General features: G+C 38.6%; 1 protein-coding gene across 2 annotated transcripts; it reads right to left on the reverse strand.

Moving 5' to 3' along the window:
• Positions 1-1702: 1702 nt before the first annotated feature.
• LOC131783169 (glycogen debranching enzyme) lies at positions 1703-20375 on the reverse strand. Of its 2 annotated transcripts, none has more exons than XM_059099915.2 (27): positions 20290-20375; positions 18479-18719; positions 17468-17615; positions 16497-16649; positions 15469-15740; positions 14638-14859; positions 13667-13882; positions 12558-12824; positions 12120-12177; positions 11829-11952; positions 10910-11076; positions 10547-10648; positions 10050-10208; positions 9578-9755; positions 8969-9111; positions 8167-8294; positions 7842-8053; positions 7307-7440; positions 6811-6944; positions 6418-6681; positions 5801-6026; positions 5330-5577; positions 4882-4994; positions 4388-4593; positions 3828-3925; positions 3425-3512; positions 1703-2939 (listed from the first exon to the last, which is right to left on the reverse strand). In XM_059099915.2, exons 1-27 carry the CDS (start codon positions 20363-20365, stop codon positions 2664-2666), a joined length of 4653 nt encoding a protein of 1550 aa, XP_058955898.2. In that variant the 5' UTR covers positions 20366-20375; the 3' UTR covers positions 1703-2663. The 2 variants fall into 2 exon arrangements, with proteins under 2 accessions (XP_058955898.2, XP_058955890.2); XM_059099907.2 differs by having other exon boundaries at positions 4388-4605.

The raw sequence follows: 20375 nt of genomic DNA on the forward strand, positions 1-20375 counted from the left end.
TGTCAGTGACCAAGTTAGTCAAACAGTCAGTCAAACAGTCTGTAAGTCACTGAGTTATAAAGTTAGTGGGTCATTCAGTCATCCTATCAATCAGTCAGTCAGTCCATCAATCAGTCTGTCCGTCAGTGAGTACGTGAGAAAGTCTGTCAGTGAGTTAGTCAGACAGTCAGTCAAACAGCCTGTGAGTAACAGACTCACAAAGTTAGTGAGCTATTCAGTCAGGCAATCATCCAGTTGGTCAAAGTTTTTGATGTTTGTTGCAGTTTATTTATAAAATAAAATTACAATGTTTAAAATCTAACTTAAGTAAGTTACTCAGTTACTCTAAGTCTGTCAGCTGGACAGTCAGTCTGTCCCACTGTCGTCTCAAGGCTTAAAGGTAAACTTGCTGTTAAAAAGGATGATCTATTATCAAAAACTGTTTGTTTTACCACAAAAAAGAAGTTACACGAATTCAATATTGGGTCTAGAAGGCAGCATGAAAATTCTCGTACTAGCGTCTTGCCCTTATTTCAAAATGACAGATAATTTTTCCAAGTATTGACGACTGGCTATTTTAGGGCCGAAGCCCCAAAGGCAACCTCTTACTTCAGCCATTGTTTTCTTTCATACTAGAACTGTATGCATAATGAAGTATGGGCTGTGTGGAAATCTTGTCGTCGACTGCCGAAATTGAGAGCAAAATCATAACTACCTAAACTGTCATAAATACAGCCTTAAATTGAACGTAAATGTCATAAAAGCGAGAAAATCTTACCTTGTTAGGTGCAAACAAATCTTTCTAATCAAGGTCATCGCTGTTACACTGACATCTTGAATTCAGCCAGCAAACCAAGTGAGTAAAGTTAACTTATGTTTACCCTGAGGTACTTCAACGTTTTGGACCCTAAAAATATAGAACATACTTTCGCAAAACGCTGAGCTAAGTCGATTCAGTTATCTTCTCTGAGCACATTGTCCGCAATATGGCCGCCATACCGGTTGTTACCCGCCAAGACTGATGGGACGTGTCAGATTACTTCCGCCTTCTAAGCCTCACTTCAGTGCCGGAATTTTAAAGATAACGGAGTATAAACTTTTGATTGCGGAGCATATTAACCACTCTACTTCTGACATCCAGTTAGTCAAGAGCAACTCGAAGGTAAGCGGTGCGATAGCCAGCGGTGGATTGAAACGTGAGATTGGTCTGAATCAAGTCGCGAAATATTGAAGCTAACGCAATACAAGAAAGATACCAGTCTTAACTCGCAAGGCTGCGTTGCGTATACGTTTCTCAGAAGACGTTGTTTGTGAGCAGACTTAAGCTTGCGATCCCCTGGGTGGAGGGTAAGGGTTAGCCTAATCTTGTACCCAGATCTTCCCGTTTAACTATAACCGCGTAGCCATGGAAGGTCTGGGTACGAAACTGGGGCTACCATTGTCAAGGAGAGTGGGTCGGTACTTTACCTCTTAGGGGTGGACTTCGTCTTTTGTTTGCTATCCTCAATGTGATTTACTTCTGTCTTCAGACGCTTTGAGACGACTAAAGTACCAGCTGTTATCACGGAGAAATCAACTATTTGATCGAATGATCAGTATTGTATATTCCAGGGGAAACGAGAAGTGCCGGAAAACAACTATGATGGCCGGTGGCGGGGTTTAAAATATCGTAATAATGTTATGGAAGGGTTTTCACCACAAGAAGAATAAAAAATTCATTCATATTTCATTTATTTTTTAAAGTTCTTTTAAATCACGTACAGTGGAACGAACAGACAACTCACGTTACACCTAAAATGCAAAGTAACCCTGACGAAATAACTTGCATAAATAATACTATAGCAAAAAAAAATTCGACATTCTACATAAAATATACATAACCAATTTAATATTCTGAGAAATTAGTTCCTTTCTACGAAATCACTAATTTTTCAATGTTGTAACTTGATGCTACATTGGAGACACTACGATTTCCCATGATGTAATCCCCTCTAAGTGCTTTTCTACTGCGCAGGCTCAAGCGCATGCGCCAATACACACCGTTAAAATGGTAGAGCCCGCATATAGATCTCAGGTTGGGCAAAGAAGGAATTATACTTCGGTTGATGAAGTATACATACGATTTCGCAAAAATACTATTACATCTTGTTTTTTCATTAAAACTAATATTCATTTTTGTTTCGTTATTTGTGTTTTTTCGTTAGGATTGGAGGATCAGGCCTGGAGAAAAAAATTACATCCCATCTTAAATAAGCCATTAAAAAAGGTTTTGCACCTAACTACTTTGAAAGCTCCAAGTCTTTCCTAAACTAATGCAAAAAAGAAATCTGATGTTGAAAACAAACAATAAAACATTCACGAGTTAGCAAATGTCAGTTCTACACCAAAAAACATTAACTAAATATTTATCATTATCATTACTTGCAAATCTTACCTAAGTGAAATCTGACTTGGAATAACCTAGGGACATCTCTATGATATTCGACTTTACCTAAACCTTCCAGTTTTTCTAGGCAAGCTGCCGTTTCATAGTCACGCAATCTAACCCGTTCCGTGACCACTTATAGTCACGTCACATAATGACGACAACGTGCGTGGCAAACCCACCATTGAGTTACGTTACAGAAGTTGCGTTACTTAAAACAACCATAGGGAAGAAAAAGACTAGTTAATAAAAACTAAGTTTAATTATCTTTGACCAACTTTTCCATATCATACAGCACATCCAACAAGCAGCCGACAGACCACGCCTGTGCTGGACAGCCATCATGACACGGAGCCCCCCCTGCATTAGTAAGTTCTGGTAGGCTACGCCAGGGGGAGCTCGTTATCTCTACCTTGTGTCTTGCCAGGATGCTCTTTACACGCACAACTGCCAGTTCCAGTCCCTTTGGATCATGAAGTTTTTTAGCGAAGTACAGCCGAGCTCTCAAGAAAGGGCCAGTACACCATAGCCACTCCTACAAAATAACGATACAAATATTATATTCCCTCTCAGATGTGGGTAATATCATGTTTTCAGAACGATAAACCAAATTGTTTAAGTCTTGCTTGGTTCTTATATTTGAGTGCCGCAATTCTGTGGTGCTTCTTCTTTCAGGTGCCTCTTTTCGGGGGAAATAACCTTCTCTTAGAGTTGCTAATCTACGATTCTAAGCTTCTCATTTCGATACGGTATTTTTTCACTCAACACGTCACTTATATGCGAGCCCGATAAAAAAAGCAAAAAAATTAACAGGACTGGTTCTCTCAAACCAAAAAGAAATTTCCTAATTTTTTTTCATGACTTAGTCTCTTCGTCCTTTTCTTTTTCCCACTACTAAGGTGTCGAAATTATAGTAACTTTCCCTTCAACACCCTCCTTAAGTGGGGGGGAGGAGAGGGGAGCAGCAACCAGGCATAAAAACAATCCCGTCTTCAAATATCAAATTATTGACTGACTCACCGGGCCTTGGTGATAAGCGAATCCTTTAGCACTCTTGTATGAGGTGGAGTCTTGCGAGTTGTCATAAACTCCTTCATACGCCCAGTCACTGAAACAGAAAGAAATAGTATCAAATTAAAAAAATCCCCTTCCTTACCAGTAGCGGATCCAGACCTTGAGCTAAAGGGAGGGGGGAGGGCGCTTTTGTATCGGTTGCCCTGCTGGCTTTTCTTCCTTATGCAATTCTTTTTTTTTTTAACCAAAATAAGCGGGGGAGATCCGCCACTGCTTACGCTCCCCCCCCCTCCCTTCACACTCTGTCCTTTATACTCCTCTACTCTTTTTCTCTTTTTGTGTTTTACTGAGTGCGGAAGTTTTAATTAGGTTTTTTTACATCTTTTCCACAGATGTGCGATTACGTTACCTGGGATCCAATGTAGCCATGCCTAGTGGACCTAGGAGAATTTCCTCCACCATGTCAAGACACTTCCACGCATTTTCAGGGTTAAACATCTCTGGAGCCTAAAATATCAGCGAAACACGTGGCAAATTAGGCCAAGATCCAAGGGTTAACTCTCCTCACATGTAACAATACCATCACTTGTTAGCTAGTTCTGAGAATTTCCTCTTAATCATGAAAATATCATAACGCTTTAGCAAACAATTTTTTTAAATTCTCATTGAGTTACCCTCTTTGCAACGATGGACTAAAATTTCAAGGATAAATTAAGCCCTGAACAAATCTCAAAGTCAGAGGTTGAGATGTAGTGATACCGACAAGAATGTAACAGTTTATGGAGGTTTCGACCAATCGCACGTTCCCCTTTACCAGTTCGCCCCCACCACGACCAGTCTGCCCCTTCAAATATAACAAGATTTTTAAGGCGAACTGGTAAAGGAAGGAGCGCAATTGTTGTATTGCTAGAGGAGAACTAGTAAGAATAGGGGCGATCTTGCTACCTACAAACACCGAACTGAACTTACCACAACCATAGCCACACACAAGTTAGGTCTGAACTGGTAATCTGTAAATCTGTGAGTAGCTCCGACAGTGTCTTTGTAAATTCCTCTTCTGTGGACCAACTTGTCTTCATCACCTTGCTGCTTTTTATCTTTAGGATCCTCAGGTATCCAGAAATGTTCTTCAAACGCATTCTGAATCTTCAAGCTCCACTCCTTGTAAGATAACTCTACGGGAAAACCTTAAAAGATGTAAAGTTTCGCCTGTAAATGAAGCGATGATGGAATTCCTATTCTGCTAATAAATTTCCTAATGAACTTGCAACAATCAATATCAAAGAAAAGTTCAGTTTCACTCCCAAGAATGAACAGCACCTTGTAACAAGTGAATACTTCTCAACAATATGACATCCAAGGTTGATGACAAAGATACCCTTTAAATTTCTTAAAATTTGGACAAATAGATGTACCAGGGAACTTTGCATTTAAATCGGCACTGTAATGAAGATTAAACATACCATCTTGAAGTTTTGAAACGCCCGCATATGGAAACTTCTTTTGATCACACAGCTCAGCTAACCAGCGCACAGTTGATTTGCAAAGACCCACTATCTCAACTGCGCTGCCGTCCCTAAAACAGAGTATTCAGCTTAACTTGAATGAACTGTGCGATGTTCAACTCTCGAGAATTGACTTTACTGGAGACTACGACACGAAACAACGAGAAGCTTTTAAAGCGAGCTCACGAAAACAATTCACCCTTTAACTCCAAGAAGTGATTCAAATGTAACTTCTCCCAATAATATATACTTTATCCAGCAAACAGGAAATGAGAATAATCAAACTTATCAGTAAGAAACCATCTTGATCTGACTGTCTGCTGTATAGTTCTTAAACGGCAGAGTATTTGAATTAAGGTTAATATTTGTGTTTCCTGTTCCCATAAACAATAAGCAAGGTATTTACCTGGGAGTGGCAGGCACTCCAAAGTTTCCCGCCATATGAGATTCACCAACTTTGTCCATCCATGTCCCAGCATTCCACTGGCTCCCACCATAAACAAACCCAGTGCTCTCGCGGACACCAACAGAGACATTGAACCCTGCACCATGCATGTGGTTGTCTAGCTCTGGCCCAGCTCCCCGCTCACGGAAACTGATACCGTTGAAATGGCGTTGCATCACTTCTTGTATTACGTCATATAGAGGCTGATCCTGGAAAAGAAAGGGAAGGCAACGTCTACTTCCGTTATGACGGATGTGCAGTGTGACATCAACAAGATTGCAAGCGAGAATGCGCACGCACGCGAATTGTAAGGATCGTTAAATTGGAGTGAGAAGATTTTTGGCTGCGTGCACTGTTTTTCAGGCGAATAAACAGTGTTTATCTTAAGTATTTCGAGGGTTTTTAGGGAAGTTTAAAATATTTTTAACTTACGGTTTTGCCTGGCGGCTGCGGATCAGAACAATCCGAAGGGAAGATCCTGGAGACTGGTTCCGACAGGATCTTCAGCCCATCCGGGACAATGGAGCAATAATCCTGAATACACTGGAGCCACCACCACGGGGCGTCCCTACAGTTATACCGGGGCTTGCGTCCACCGTCCAACAGGTTAGGAATGAGGCCATGGCGGATACATCCAGCAAAGGCCAAGATATGATGTCTGCAATAGTCCAAGAAATTAGAGAACATTGAGAAGGCAAAGGGCTTTGAAAACAAGTATTTTATTTACAGTTCGATTGAGCGTCGTAAAACCAGCACCAAAGTAATCTCAACAGCCAATCACAAAAAAAGAAAATATCACAAGTAGCCAATGAGAATTCAAAGTAAAAACTAGCAACTGCCCGAAGCGAGGGAAAATGCGGGCGACCAAGTCGCCCGCATGTAGTTTTTAATCTGATTGGCTGAGAAATTGGCGCGAGTTTTCTGGACCGTTCGCATAGAGAGGTATGACAAAATCAAGGCAATTCCAGAGTAATTTTCGACATTAAATTTAAAACCTCTCAATAACATTTCACATGCAAGTAGGTACAAGAGCTTCTTAACTTATATACCTGGCATCCTGGTACCTGCCCGTTACAAGTAATAAACCTCTAAGTGCAATAAACGTATCTCGCCCCCAGCAGCGCATGAAGCCAGAAGAAAAATGAGGCAAACCCGCCGCTAATGACATCAGAGTTGGCATGTCAGCCCCAGATGATGGACCATGGTACAGTTGGGGCGACAGAGCTGGAAGCGAGGCTGTCCGAGACAGGCCAACGAACTGGAGCGAGCCAAGTGAAAGGGCTTTGAGGAATGATGAGCCATTTTGAACAAAACTGAAAAAATGGAAATTTTAAATTACACGGATGGTACCGTGTTCTCCTCTAAGAGATGATACCACAAGATGAATTTCAAAGCATCTACAAGGCCACTGGAAAAACTTCACAGAAAAAGAAACAACAAACCTTGACATCTGGCTCCAAGCTCGATCCAGCAGTTTAAGATAAAGAGGGGTGATAATGGCGTCAAAGTAGCATGGAACCAGATATCTTGGACATTCCTTGATCAGACTGAAAACCTTGTCAAGCCATACACCCAACTACAGGTATAAACACAACGGAAATCATAAAGTAATTATACTATAACAAAAACAAAGTCTTTGGGAAGCTTTCACGTGCCAAGTGCCAACTAGAGAAAAAAGCTCTTACAATCTTTGTACCTGTTACCTATATTCAGTCGTGTTAACTGCAATTTAGAGCTCTTGCCTTAAACCCTCACACCCTTACATCAGTATGTATATTATCCATACTGTTCTCTATACATTCCCTAAGGTGCTGAAAAGGAGAATTTAGTAAACTATCCAGAGCTTCTTTAGTTTTGGATCATCTCCTTAATTCTCATTACCTTGATGTGTAATTTCGAGATGATATTGTAAGGAGAAATTAGATGCTATACACTGACCTGTCTTGTACCAACAAAAGGAAGAAGTCTTCCCACAACATAATCCAACAACCAGTTTCCATCCCGCAGATTTCTACACAGAGGGTGAGCGAGATCATCAAACGGCCGGACATTGGCCAGCACTGATATCACACCTGTAGGACGTTAAACAAACAACAGCAAAAAAGGGGTAAGTTTCAAAAGAAATTGTGGTGCTGCGTTGGTGAGGAGCATTAAAAGATAATTTGCTTTTATTAACTGAGTTGTTTATGTAAACTACCCGCCATAAGGAATTTCGAAGGGCTGACGTTTCGAACGTTAGCCCTTCGTCAGGGTGAATAGGAGAATTGTGTCTTGTGTATAGCAGGTAATTTAGTGTTAACAACTGGGTTGAAAACGTAAATTAGCCACCGTAAAGGGTAAAAAAGCTGACGTTTCGAGCGTTAGCCCTTCGTCAGAAGAAAAATGAGGCAAACCCGCCGCTAATGACATCATATATATAACCCATTATATAACCCAATAACGTTCCTTTAATGGAGAAAACGTCTGCACTGACCTTGTAAACCACAATAAACAAGAGGTCCTGTATCAGGCAGAACATACACTCCCCCACCATTACCATCATCTCGTTCTTCGGGATCTGCTCGGTACAACACTCGGTTGAGATCGGACAGCGACAGATTGGCGAGTATGTCGTCTAACTCATCAATCATTTTGTAACTCTCCTGGCTCCCAGACTGTTTCTCATACAAATCCACTCCAAGCTGTCTAAAGGAACAGAAGAAAAGAAAGAAAAACACAGAATATATCAAACGATTACTAAAACGGCTCAAAAGACATGACGCAGCAAATAACTATATAGCCTCTGTCTGGCACCTTACCTCAACTGACCGAGAGCATTCTTGACGTTGGTTTCCATGGTGACATCAAATGCAATGACACTTCCCGGGGCGAAATGATCAAAATATACTTCAAAACTGTTATTTCCTTTCTGTTCAGCACGACAAGTCTAAAGTATGATTAAAAAGAGAGGTTGAATGTTCCAAGCACGACAAGTCGATGACTTTTGGATGCAGCAGTATTCGTTACTTTGTTTGAACCTTTTTGTGAAGCATTGGCCTTTGTTTAAATGAGACCCTTGTTGAGTTCTTTTCAGTTTTTGCGCGTATTTGGGTCAGTTTTAAAGCCCTGCTTCCTTTATTTTGCTTCGCGATTGGTCCAGAAAACTCGCTACACTCAATCAACCAAGCAGATGCAAAACTAACACCAATCGCGCCTTGGTCGGTAATTGTGAAGAACAGCTCCCCTCCACCGACAGAGGGCTAACTGTCGGCCAACAGTCGGCTGACTGTCGGTAATCTGTCGGTTATCTTTCGGCCGACAGATTCCCGCGTTTTCCTTCGCTTTAGGCAGTTTGCTTGATCTCACTTTGAGTTCTCATTGGTTCTTCTGGGCTGCATTTTCCGTTCTTCTGACTTACCGTTGTAATTACTTTGATTATATGACACACAATTGGAAAGCCCTCTGACACGCCTTCAAGTGGTAAATTTCACATGGATATGAAAATTTTACCTAAAAAACTGTGCGTGAATTTAACCACTTCAGGAGCCTAAATACACGGCAGATATGCGTCTAGTGTGCGTCTAGTTTGAGGGAAGTCAGAGTGACTATTCCCAGTCTTACCTTGGCCTCATGGAGTGGTTTATGCCTCTGGAGTAGCACTTCATGTGACTGAAGTCCATTGATAAATTCAGCATCTTTAATAAATTCACTAGCATCTTGCCTCTTCAGCAACATGGCTTCAAAAATGATTTCGTTGATCTCACCTACCGAGCGAAAAACATAGTCATCCCGAAACAAATAAAGAACTTCTGTAAAAAAGACAAAATAACTACGGAAACAGCTTGCTTGCCCTGTATGAGGGCCGTGGACGTAGGTCCGGCTCTTCCACTCAGTCAATAAGTACATAATCGCCACTTAATATAAACATCGACTATGTGGCATTTAAAAAAAGACTAGCCATAGCATATCCCTAGTCATTCCTGGGTTCTGATTGGTTCTGACAGGGTATGATAACTCACCTCACATAGCATGGACACGGGTTGAAACAAAGAAATACCCCATTGAAGCATTTTTGCTGCGATGTTGGATGCGCATTTTAGGATTTTCTCTGAGCTGTTCTCAATAAAAGCAACATTCCATACCTACAGCTAGCTTGGCTTACAACTATCATCCCATATATAACGCTTGATATAATAATTAGTATAGTAGTTATTTATCCATATGACCGACCTGGGATGTTTAGTGGTGGAATACCACTCATGTGAATCTCCTGCCTGTCCTTAGTGGGTTGAAGATGGTCAGAGGGGTGGTGAAAGGCAGAATGTGCTACTAACACGACAGTCTTTCTCTTGTCTGGGCAGTGCCTGGTAATGGCGTGAACATCATGGTGAATCTGGTCCACATACACCTAGAAAATAATATCAAAACTCACTCAATGGAAAAAAGAATAATTACTTCTAACGTTTTGATACAACAGAGGTTGAAATTAACCTTTCGACGGTCCCAAGAGAGACCGCGAAGCAATTTTTTTACTGGAAAATACTAAAGAATGAAACAACAAGGGGATGTCGTTTCTGTTGAAACTGGTACATGGAAATATTTAACAAATAGATCCCATGTTGCCTTGCGTCTGTTGGGTTCTAGATCATAGATGACGTTAAAATGTGGTAAGAACAAAAGATTTGCAAAGGAAACTTTGTACCTGTGTATATCCTTCTTCACCGAGCCATCTGTGCAGTTCATTGATGGCTTTTTTGGCTGAGATAATACCATCAGTCTCTTTCACAAATGCCGCTTTTTCAAGTTTAGATTTGTCATTTGGCCAAGACAAGTACAGGCGATCTTCTTTTACGACATGGATCTACAACACAATTTAAACACACAGGAATTAACTAACAAATCTTTGATTATGAATTTTAAGATATCTTCAGGATGATAGAATATCTCTTAATGACATGCAAGGAACAAGTATTTGCATACTATATCTCATCACAAGCACCCGTTTTCTTCCTCCTCCCGAGTTCTTACGCGACTAAATCTTTCTCCTTCTATCAAATTGTTTTTATCTTATCTTCGAACATTACCTACCCATCCCTCAAGTGTTTAACTGCTAAATTTTCCTTGTTCCTTTTACTTTCTGTATCTCCCCTTTTAAACCCACCAAAAAATGCATCTACCATCAGAGCGAGTTTAACTTACATGATGCGGCACCAGTTCGTCGTATCCTCTGGAACTACCCGTGGCACAACAAGCCATTGATACTAAAGCTGAACTGGCAATTGAGTCATAAACTGATCGCACCTGAGAAAAAACAATAGCTATATCATTTCACTCGATAAGCTGGAAACCACTCCGCTTCGCGTCGTGGTTTCCTACGCTTATCTCGTGTTCTCCCAACCTCCCAAGTGTTTACATCAGGCTATGTAAACACGGAAACCATTTTACATTTCTTCAATGAAGCACTCTCTCACCACAGAATTTGTTTAAATAAATTGACCAGCAAGTTTTTACTATCATGTTACTCCTACAGTGAGATATACTTGATAAATTCTCTTCATGTACCTGAAATGGTGAAGGGTTATCATGTGTAACATCCATAAACAGAGCATGCGCGATGACAGGCACAAGAGGCTTCACAGCTGATGGGTGCATGAAAGCACCAACAGTTTCACCCCCATAGAGGTAAATCAGCCTGCCTTCCTCATGTGGGTCAGGAGCATTTAGAGCTTCTGTTTGGGAGATAAACAAACCAAAACGTTCAAGATTAAACAACGAGAATTCAGAATGAGAACAGATATTTTGTAGTAGAGAAGATGCTTAAGAAACAACTACCGTAAACCAAGTTTAAAAAAGTTTTGTTGCAGTCACCAATATCAATTATTCTATCTTCCAAATGTTTCCAGTTTGGTGACCTTATCTACAAGTATTTACTCCCTTTACACCCTCACACCAATATGAAACCGCAAAACCAAGGGAAAAAAATCATCCAAAGCCGTAAAAAGATTCGATCAAAACCGAAAACCGCATGCAAAACTGTTAAAGCTGATAAATTTTCACATCCCAGTTATCAAAACCCTAATCGATCCGATATAGAGGTGACAAGTGGAGCAAAAAGAGGTTTCGCGGCTATGCTTTGCGTTGCGTGGAGGCGAAAATTGCCGCTCAGAAGGAAGAGGAACTGCGGAACCCAAAAAGGAAAAACCGAAAACCACATAGGATACCAAATCCAAAAGCCCAAAAGTATTTTTGACAAAAACCGAAGACCAAATGCTAAAAACCGAAAAATGCGCAAACCGCAATAAAAACAAAAACCGCAAAACCGAACTTTTATTGACACAAAAAACCGAAAAACCGATCTAAAAGATAGCCAAAACTGCAAAAGCGAAAATCCCAATATTCCCCTCTTTGAGATTTGATTGTGGGGTGATTTAGTAAGGAGAAATTAGACGCTGTTGAATTATAGTAGTCAAAGGGTTCTTACCTCTTATAAGAGATGTAATTCCTAGTCGGTTCACAAAAATATTGTCCGTAGCTTCAGAACCAGTGAACAATTCTGCTGTAACATAAAGGTCAGGTTCCACTCGCCTTGCTGCATCTACAAAGTACTGCAATTAAAATTTAACATCTTAAGAGAAACATTTATCCATTCTTTCTCAACAGGACTGGTCTGGATGCACCGGTGCAGTTCACAACAGTTTTGGGAAAAGGTTTGGAATTACTCAACATCTCTCTATACAGTTTTATTTAATGGTTTAAAATATGTTCTACTAACCTCTGCCACATGAAGTGGAGTGCTGTGACAATTATCAAGGCGAATGCCATCAAATACCCTAAAACACAGAGCAATTGTCAGAGATATAAACATTTAAAGCATGGTTACTGGACCTGCAGATTTCACTAGGCACTGGCTGAGAAAGAGGTCATTTCCCGCAAAAATTAAGCGGCCATTGTGCTATAAAAGCAAAGTAGCCTTGAGTTGTTACTGTGGAAGTCATTTCAATTGCTAATTAATGCATCATATCGATACGCAAAAACAGATCAGTTATAGCTAATAATCTGGACATTGCTGGTGAAATTAGGTTTTCTATTTAGCAGTTGTTTACGGCTTCTGTTGATGGTTTTTTCCAGGAACTCACACTTGTTGTAGCAATTTTTTTGACAGAAAGAAAACTAGAGAGGAGACTAAAAGATATTCTGGCCATTATCTCACCTTGCACAAATCTTCACATACTTCAACATGAAATCCCAAAGAAATGGTACATCCTCTGGCCCTTTACCATATCGAAGTTTAACACTGTCACCCCATGCAATTACTTCACGGCGGAAATAGACAAATGATCCTGGGGCAGCAAAGTCCCTTAGAGGGTCACCACCCCATATCCATCCTGGATGTGCCATGCAAAACTTTGCCTTGTTCGAATACATGAGCTTCTCCTCTTCTTCTACTGTATCACAGTCGCCAGGTGTAGTGAAATACCTGGTAACGAAGAACACAAGATCACCACAGACTAAGGTTTTACTCAACAACCTTTTACATCATCATTGTCAGCTGTGCTCATTGCACCAGTAGGCGCATTGAGCCATCAATTTTTCTTTTGCCTCTACAGGTTGTATATTTTAGCATAGACACAAATGCTTAATAAATAATTTAAACTCAAGCATCCAAGGTCAGACTTAACTTTTGAAAACTTGGGTTTCCACTTCATGAAGTGACTGGGAGTATAAGGAATCTTGACTCCTTGTGTCTTAATGGCTAATTGTGCTCTTGTAACCGTTCCAGAATTCAACAATACAAACCATGGTTCAGAATTTTTTCCATGCCATTGACAGCATAGCATAAAAGCAAATTAGCTGAAATAACTTAGGTTGATCGCAATGGGCAAAAAAAAACTGTGCCATTAAACTTGACAACAGCACTCAGCCTTGGGCCTCAGGCTGTACCCAAGACATAGAGCACAGTTCAAATTCCTCATGGACCTCCTCCTAGTAAATAACACAACAATATATCTTCATGGTTGGGACACTGGTCTATCGATCAAAATAACCCAATAGCATTTCATCAAGATTCCCCAAAAGTTTCCCAATACCCACCCACAAGTGTATTACTCCTAGATGCTTAAGCGCTGTGAGAACAGTGTCCCACACAAAAAATAGAGTTTGACCTCTTGATCCAGAGTCCTTCATGTTAAGCTCCCTACAAATTCTCCTTATCAGCACCATAGGAAATGTTTAGAGAACAGTATGGAGAATATGCATACTGATGTTGAGGTGTAAAGGATTAAATAACAAATCTAGAAATTCCTAAAAATGTCTCCTTACCTTGTTACTAAAGGACATGTTCTTGTGACTCTTGGATGTCTTGGGCCATCCCCATTCAGACGTTCATACCGCACTGTATTCTGAACGCTCTGGATGGCAGATTCAATATGATCAGCAACTTCTCTGTTCTTGACATTGTCATTGAGGTTATTGAGATGTGCTTTAAAGTCCTCACAACATAATTGAAGCCGTCCTTTTTCATCCAAAGCATCAGAACTTAAGAGGTAACAAAGTACAATCAGTTTAAATGCCTGAAAAGGGAAAGCCTTAATTCCAACAATCAGGTTTCTATAACAACCAAGTTTGCTGTTGTTTAATTTAAGGAAATTTTATGATGGAAATTTATGAAAGATAAGATGAAATAAAAATTTTAAAAATAAAGAGAAATACACTACTCATTTTCAATCGATTTGTCTTTAGAGACAGTTTGAAGTTTATCAACCTATGAGACAGAATTGTTATGTTCTAACAGTGATTATATTAAATGGGTTCCATTTCAAGTATGTTATGATGAATTTAAACACATGCAACTACTGTGAGTATGGATATTATGATGCTGAATAACAGTGGGTGAACTAAAAACAAAAATTATCTGAACATGCATATATCACAACATTAGATCAAATGTGATTTAGCATTGCAGTCAAGGTGTAATATCAATTGTGGGAGCTGTATGAAGTAATTATGTAAGCTAGTAGTGATATAGCCATAAGTGAATTAACCCTTTCACTCCCACAAGTGACCAAGACAGAATTTCTCCTTACAATATCCATACAATATCAACCAGAAAAGTGATGAGAATAAAGAAAACAATCAACTGGGGATAATTAGTTGATCAAATACTAAATTCTCTGAACTAACATAAGAAGAATTGTATGGTTGACAGTAAGGAGAATTACAAATTTGATCTGGGAGTTAAAGGGTTAATTAAGTATTACATTAGAAAATTAAAACAAAGAGAATGTATTTACCGTTCTCTGTTAAACTTTGCAACAGCCTTTACCATATCAACAGTTGCTGAAAAGCGTTCGTATGATGGACCTACTGTTAGTTCAAGTGGCTCCTCATCATGTTTTAAAGAGCCACTCCCTGGTTTTTTAACCTTCAGCATGGCTGTACGGAACTGATCAACTGCCTTTGCAACATCCACACTAAACAACTCCCATAGCCGTAGTTTTGGCAAGACTTGGTGCCTGACATTAAGAAAAAATAACTTATTAAATAAATCAATATCTATTGGTAACAAAATCTTGGCATATATCCGTTCTGTAATTTCTTAGTACTTGTAAAATAATTTATCTATGCTCATGAAAATAGGATTATTATAATTTTTTAATAACTATCAACTCATAAAAATGATTGAAAGGTTTCAATGTACTGTACTTCTCCTAATAATTCGATGTTTGCACCAGCAAACAGATGATGAGATTTTACAACCTCATCAACTATCAACTAGAGGATACTATTGCAATATGAAACCACGTTTCTCAGTTGATTTATTGAGAAGGAGTACATGTAACCGAGAAGAAAGAACCATTTCAGAGTGAACACTTTTAATCAACTCCCAAGAACTTATTGTCAATTCTCTAGCTGCTACACATTTCCTTGTAAATTAGCTACAAGAATTTGGTGTTAGACCAAGATAACAACTTCTACCTGATGATGAATATTCTCATTACCTAATTTGAGTTAATTCTCATTATCTATTTGCTAGATAATGTATGGATATTACAGGGAGAAGTTACATGTTGATCACATCTGAGAGTTAAAGGGCTTAAAGACAGAAAACTCCCAAAACTTACCTCAATATATCACCTATTCTATGTATATGGTATTCACAGTTCACTTCTGCAGGTAAACCATCTGCAGACCATTGCCCATCAGCTACTTGACAGGTGAAATGCCACAAGGCACGATCCAACAAAAATGCAGGTTTGAGATGAGGAGAGTTTTCCAAGTTGTAAGAGCATTCTGGATGATCCCATAACCAGGGAGAGTTGTTAGCTGTGTGATTCAGAACTACATCCACAATAGACATTACTTTCCACTCACTGCGCATCTTGTCAAGGATATCCTAAGAGAAAAGTTTATAAAAAAATATCAGTGCATCAAATTGTTAATATATGGTCATGAAATGGCATCTTTTTAACCCTTTTATTGCGAGGAGTGACCAACAAGTAAATTCTCCTTACAACGACAATAAGATAGTTCATGAAAATTAAGAAAATTATCAGCAGGGGAATTGTCTTGATAGTACTCTAAATTCTCAGTAATACACCACAGCAGTTGGTATTATCACAGGTTAGGAGAATTAGCACTCAGATCTTTGGAGTGAATGGGTTAACAAGTCAAGCTTAGAGTTGTGGATATGATTGGGTCTTAAAATTGTTTTTTGAATCACTTTTTTCAAACAGTACAATTATTATCAATGAACTGAAGATAAGTTATTACAAATACTAACTTAGTAACTATCATTATCTTTAGTTAACCCTTCAACAACCAGATCAAATTTTTAATTTTCCTTATTGTTAACCAGACAATTCTTATCAAATAATGATAGCTCAGAGAATTTAGTATTGCACCAACTGATTATCCCCAAATTGATATTTTTCTTTATTCTCATCACTTATCTGGTTGATATTGTATTGTTAATGTAAGGAGAAATTCTGTCTTGGTCACTCATGGGAGTTAAAGGGTTAATGAATCAGTCATAACTAATTAGTCTAAAAAAATCACCAGTATGATTTTTATCTAATTAGTATGATAGTACTCTGAAAATAAGTGTTAACAATTCATGAATTGCTTTATAATTTATTTCAAATTCATGTACCTTAACTCCATCAAAGGAAGCATTTTTTCTTCCAGGTGAATGAAAAGCAGCATTGACGCTGAGCTGATCTAACAGTGAATATGAAGAGTTTGACTTTCCCAGTTGTTGTATCGGCGTAAAGTGAATCATATTGTAACCAGTTTCTTTGGTTACCTGAGAAATCAAAGCAAGTTGTAGAAAATAATTCAGTTGAACAAAGTATCTAATATCAAAATATGTATAAATATAAGTATTACTTATTATATTGTGGTAAAATATAAAGGGAGTTAATTGATTTCTTCTCTCCCTGAATGGAGGAATGGAATGTTACTTTATCACACTTCAATGTGCTTCCTAAAGGAGGCAATGTGTCTCCCAAGAGGAGACATCAACAAAACTTGAAAGTATAGGTAGTAACTTGCTATAGAACACATTTCAATGACCTGCCCAGGGAATTACCCAGGGAAAAGTTGATCCTCAGTTCTTGAGGCACAGTTGTTTAACTTGTTCTTGAAATAAAGTGCTCATTAGGACCTGCATTTTGAGGGGCTTTTACCTTCACATAAGAAGAAATTAAAGGAAAAATATAAACAATCAAAACTGTCAGCAAAGCTACAAAACTAAACCGAAATTGTTGGCTAACCCTTGGTTAGCTTAATTGTGCTTTGAACAGCCTGGGGTCTTGGGGTCCATTTATTCATCACTTCACGGGTTTATTTAGAACAAACTTCATGACCAGCTCCCAGTTGGCTTGTTAACTCAATTGGTAGAGCGCTGCACCGGTATCGCAGAGGTCATGGGTTCAAATCCCGTACAGGCCTGAATTTTTTTCAGGCCTTATTTTCACTACTGCCTAAGTAGTGCACATTACTGCGAGGATCACTTTCATTAACGTCTTTATCCGCAGTTCAAATATATGACTTTCATATATTCTTAACCATTTACTGGGGTCTTGTGTACTACATAATTCACTGTACATACTGGGTACTAACCCTAAGTCGATCGCTCCACTCCTCCAAGGGTCCTAAACTCTTAGACAGCACAGTCTGTAAGCTTACACACTCTAATGGGATAGTTTCTGAGCTGTTCACTTTTAAAACTGGATCCACTGAAAAATAACCGGAGGTTGTCCTTCTCTCTCTAAATCAGAAACAAAATAAAAAGAGGCAAGGTAAAGTTTGATGCATAATGACATGACAGCTAAATATGCTGTAATGGAAATCAATTCCACTTGCGAATTATTGAAAGCACAATGTTCAGTTACACAGAAAAGCAAATTCCTAACAATAATGTCAAAAAGAACATTTGGAGTTCTTAAAAAAAATAATAATTGAGAGACACAGCCAGGTTGTCTATCATCTATTAAAACTTTGACAGCTGATTAATAACTGATCAAGTAAGTGAGGATGAGCACAAATGCCTCGCTTTAAACTGGAAATTCTTCTAGTGTTTGAATGAGATCAGTGTTTTAAAGTCTTATACCAGTGCCACCCTATCCAGGTTTTAAGTAACCCCCCCTCCCCTATCTGGAAACTCCAACCTGACTTGATACTTCTAACTCTCAGAAGTGATCAACAGTTAACTTCTCTTCTCAATCTTAATATACTACCTACTCAAAAAGTGATGAGAATGGACAAACCTATCAGATGAAGGGCATCATCCTGATATACAAAATAAACCTAATTCTCTTGACTAAGTTTCTATAAAAAAAAATAGAGTGACTGAAAAGGAAAATTCCAATTTGACGTTACAGGGTTAAGACTTAGCCATCCCAACTCAACCCTTCGATTCCCATCAGAGACCAAGATAGAATTTCTCCTTACAATATTGATACAAAATCAAGCAGGCAAATGATGAGAGTTGAGAAAAATATCAATTAGGGGATTATTAGTTGATCTAATACCAAGTTCTTCAAACTAACAAAATAAGAATAGCAGACAGTAAAGAGAATTGCTAATGAGATTTTGGGAGTGAAATGATTAAGGCAGGACAAGCTTTCTTACTCTTTTCCTTTGTTTTCACCATTTTGGTAAGTGACATAGAAATGAAATGATCCTGCAGTATGTGCTATAATATCTGCAAATCTATCAGCATCGTCACATTCTTGTCCAGGTGGACATGTCCATGTTAACTCTGTGTACTTTTTTCTATCAAATGACTGCTGATTGGACGGCGGGTGGTTGCAAAGTAAGTGAACATTGTAAGGTTGTAGTGAAGGACCCAAGGTGAAGCGTAAAGTCCATCCTTAAAAGAAAAAGAAACAGTTAGCCTTTTCACCCCTAAGAGAGACAAGCATCTCATTTCTCCTTACAGTATCACACCTAATTCAAACATAAAGGTCATGAGATTAATGGAAATGATCAACAACTACAGATGCTCCTGATTATGAAGCAAATTCTCCTTGTCAGCACCTCAGGAATGACACGGAGAACAGTATGACAAATATACATACTGATGTTAGGGTGTAAAGGGTTAAGAACTTAGCTATTGAACATTAAAAAGCTGCTAAAATACACAATTGTACAGACAAAAAAATTGAAAAAATAACCCTACCAAGTTGGCCATTTGCTAAATGAGTTACTTTTCATAAACACAGTGATTTAGCCCCTTTAAAAATAGATTGTTTTCCCAGAAAGAAAAAAGTGACTTAAAGTATGTGATCATGCAAGATCATGCAAAATATCAGGCTAATAGTGCTGATGGTTTATATTTTTCTTAACTTTCAAACTACTGTAATGTTTCTCCTACTCCAGCAATGCATTTACAAATTGGTGGCCATGAGACCAACAGTTGCCAAAGAACCCCTTTTTTTTCAACTGTCCATGATTATTAGATTTTGTTTGAGTCAAATTTCCTGTAAACAGGTAAACTGAGGATGAAAGTCACATTAATTCCTTGCAAGTTCAATTAAGAATGCAGTTGAATATTTCTTGATTTTGAAAGAAAGCTCTGATCCTGCCTGCTAAACTAGATTTATTCATTCACAGCTTTGGATACATATTTGGCACAGTTGTACGTGATAAAATCAATTGGACCTTGTATTGACCCAAATCAATATCATTCGTGTCACGCATCTGGTGAGGTGTTTACAATTCTGCTTGCACATTCACTGGTTAATAGCAAAAAGTTTACTTCCCGGTAAATTGTACACAAATGATATAAAAATCAGTTGGAGTAAATTTACTTACTTCAGTCATAAAATAAAACACAAAAAATCCATAGAAGCTTCCTACTGCATAAAACATGCGGTGCAAAATTGAATAAATTGGAAGCATTGGAAAAGGCAACCAATATCAGGCCTCTTACTAAACGTACATAATTTAAAAGCCGATAAATATGTTTATATCCTATGTTTGTCTGAGATCATCCAATCTAAATCGTGAAAATCAATCCTTTCAAGAGCTTTCTTAAATCAAATTGTATAAAAGACAAGATTAGAGGCAAATCCGCCTGCATTCGTCCCAATTTTTTTAGTGTGTGTTTGCTTATCAGGGTGTAACATAACCCTTGATGTGGAAATTTCACCGGGAACTTTGATCACAATAATAAATTTTCAAATTTTCGCCCTTTATAAAGAGCAAAAAATTGCGATTGCGAAAATATAACATGAACATGCTACAACTTGTGCAAATACAGTTTTTTGGCCCAGTTTTTCTAAGAAAACATCAGAAACTGAGAAATCAACTGGTTAGAAATGTAAGTTTTGCGCCTACGTAAATTTGCTGTCACCCCACTCTGAAATATAGATACAAATTTTCAAACAGTTTTGAAACGCTTCCCGGAATAAGTGATTTGTAAAGCACCAGAAACTCACCTTTCTCGATTCTGAATAGTTTTGTTTCCAACTCTTGACCAGCTTCGAGTTGAAGCACTCGAACCTGACCCGCCATTTTGGATGAG

This window comes from Pocillopora verrucosa, chromosome 12 (assembly GCF_036669915.1).
Source record: "Pocillopora verrucosa isolate sample1 chromosome 12, ASM3666991v2, whole genome shotgun sequence".
Classification (NCBI taxonomy): domain Eukaryota; kingdom Metazoa; phylum Cnidaria; class Anthozoa; order Scleractinia; family Pocilloporidae; genus Pocillopora; species Pocillopora verrucosa.

Coding starts and splice junctions, on each gene's coding strand:
- LOC131783169 (XM_059099907.2), bottom strand. CDS start 20,365: ATGGCGGGTCAGGTTCGAGTGCTTCAACTCGAAGCTGGTCAAGAGTTG. Junction 18,720..20,289: donor ACTATTCAGAATCGAGAAAG/GTGAGTTTCTGG, acceptor TTTTCTTTTAAG/GATGGACTTTACGCTTCACC. Junction 16,650..17,467: donor AGTGGAGCGATCGACTTAGG/GTTAGTACCCAG, acceptor TTGATTTCTCAG/GTAACCAAAGAAACTGGTTA.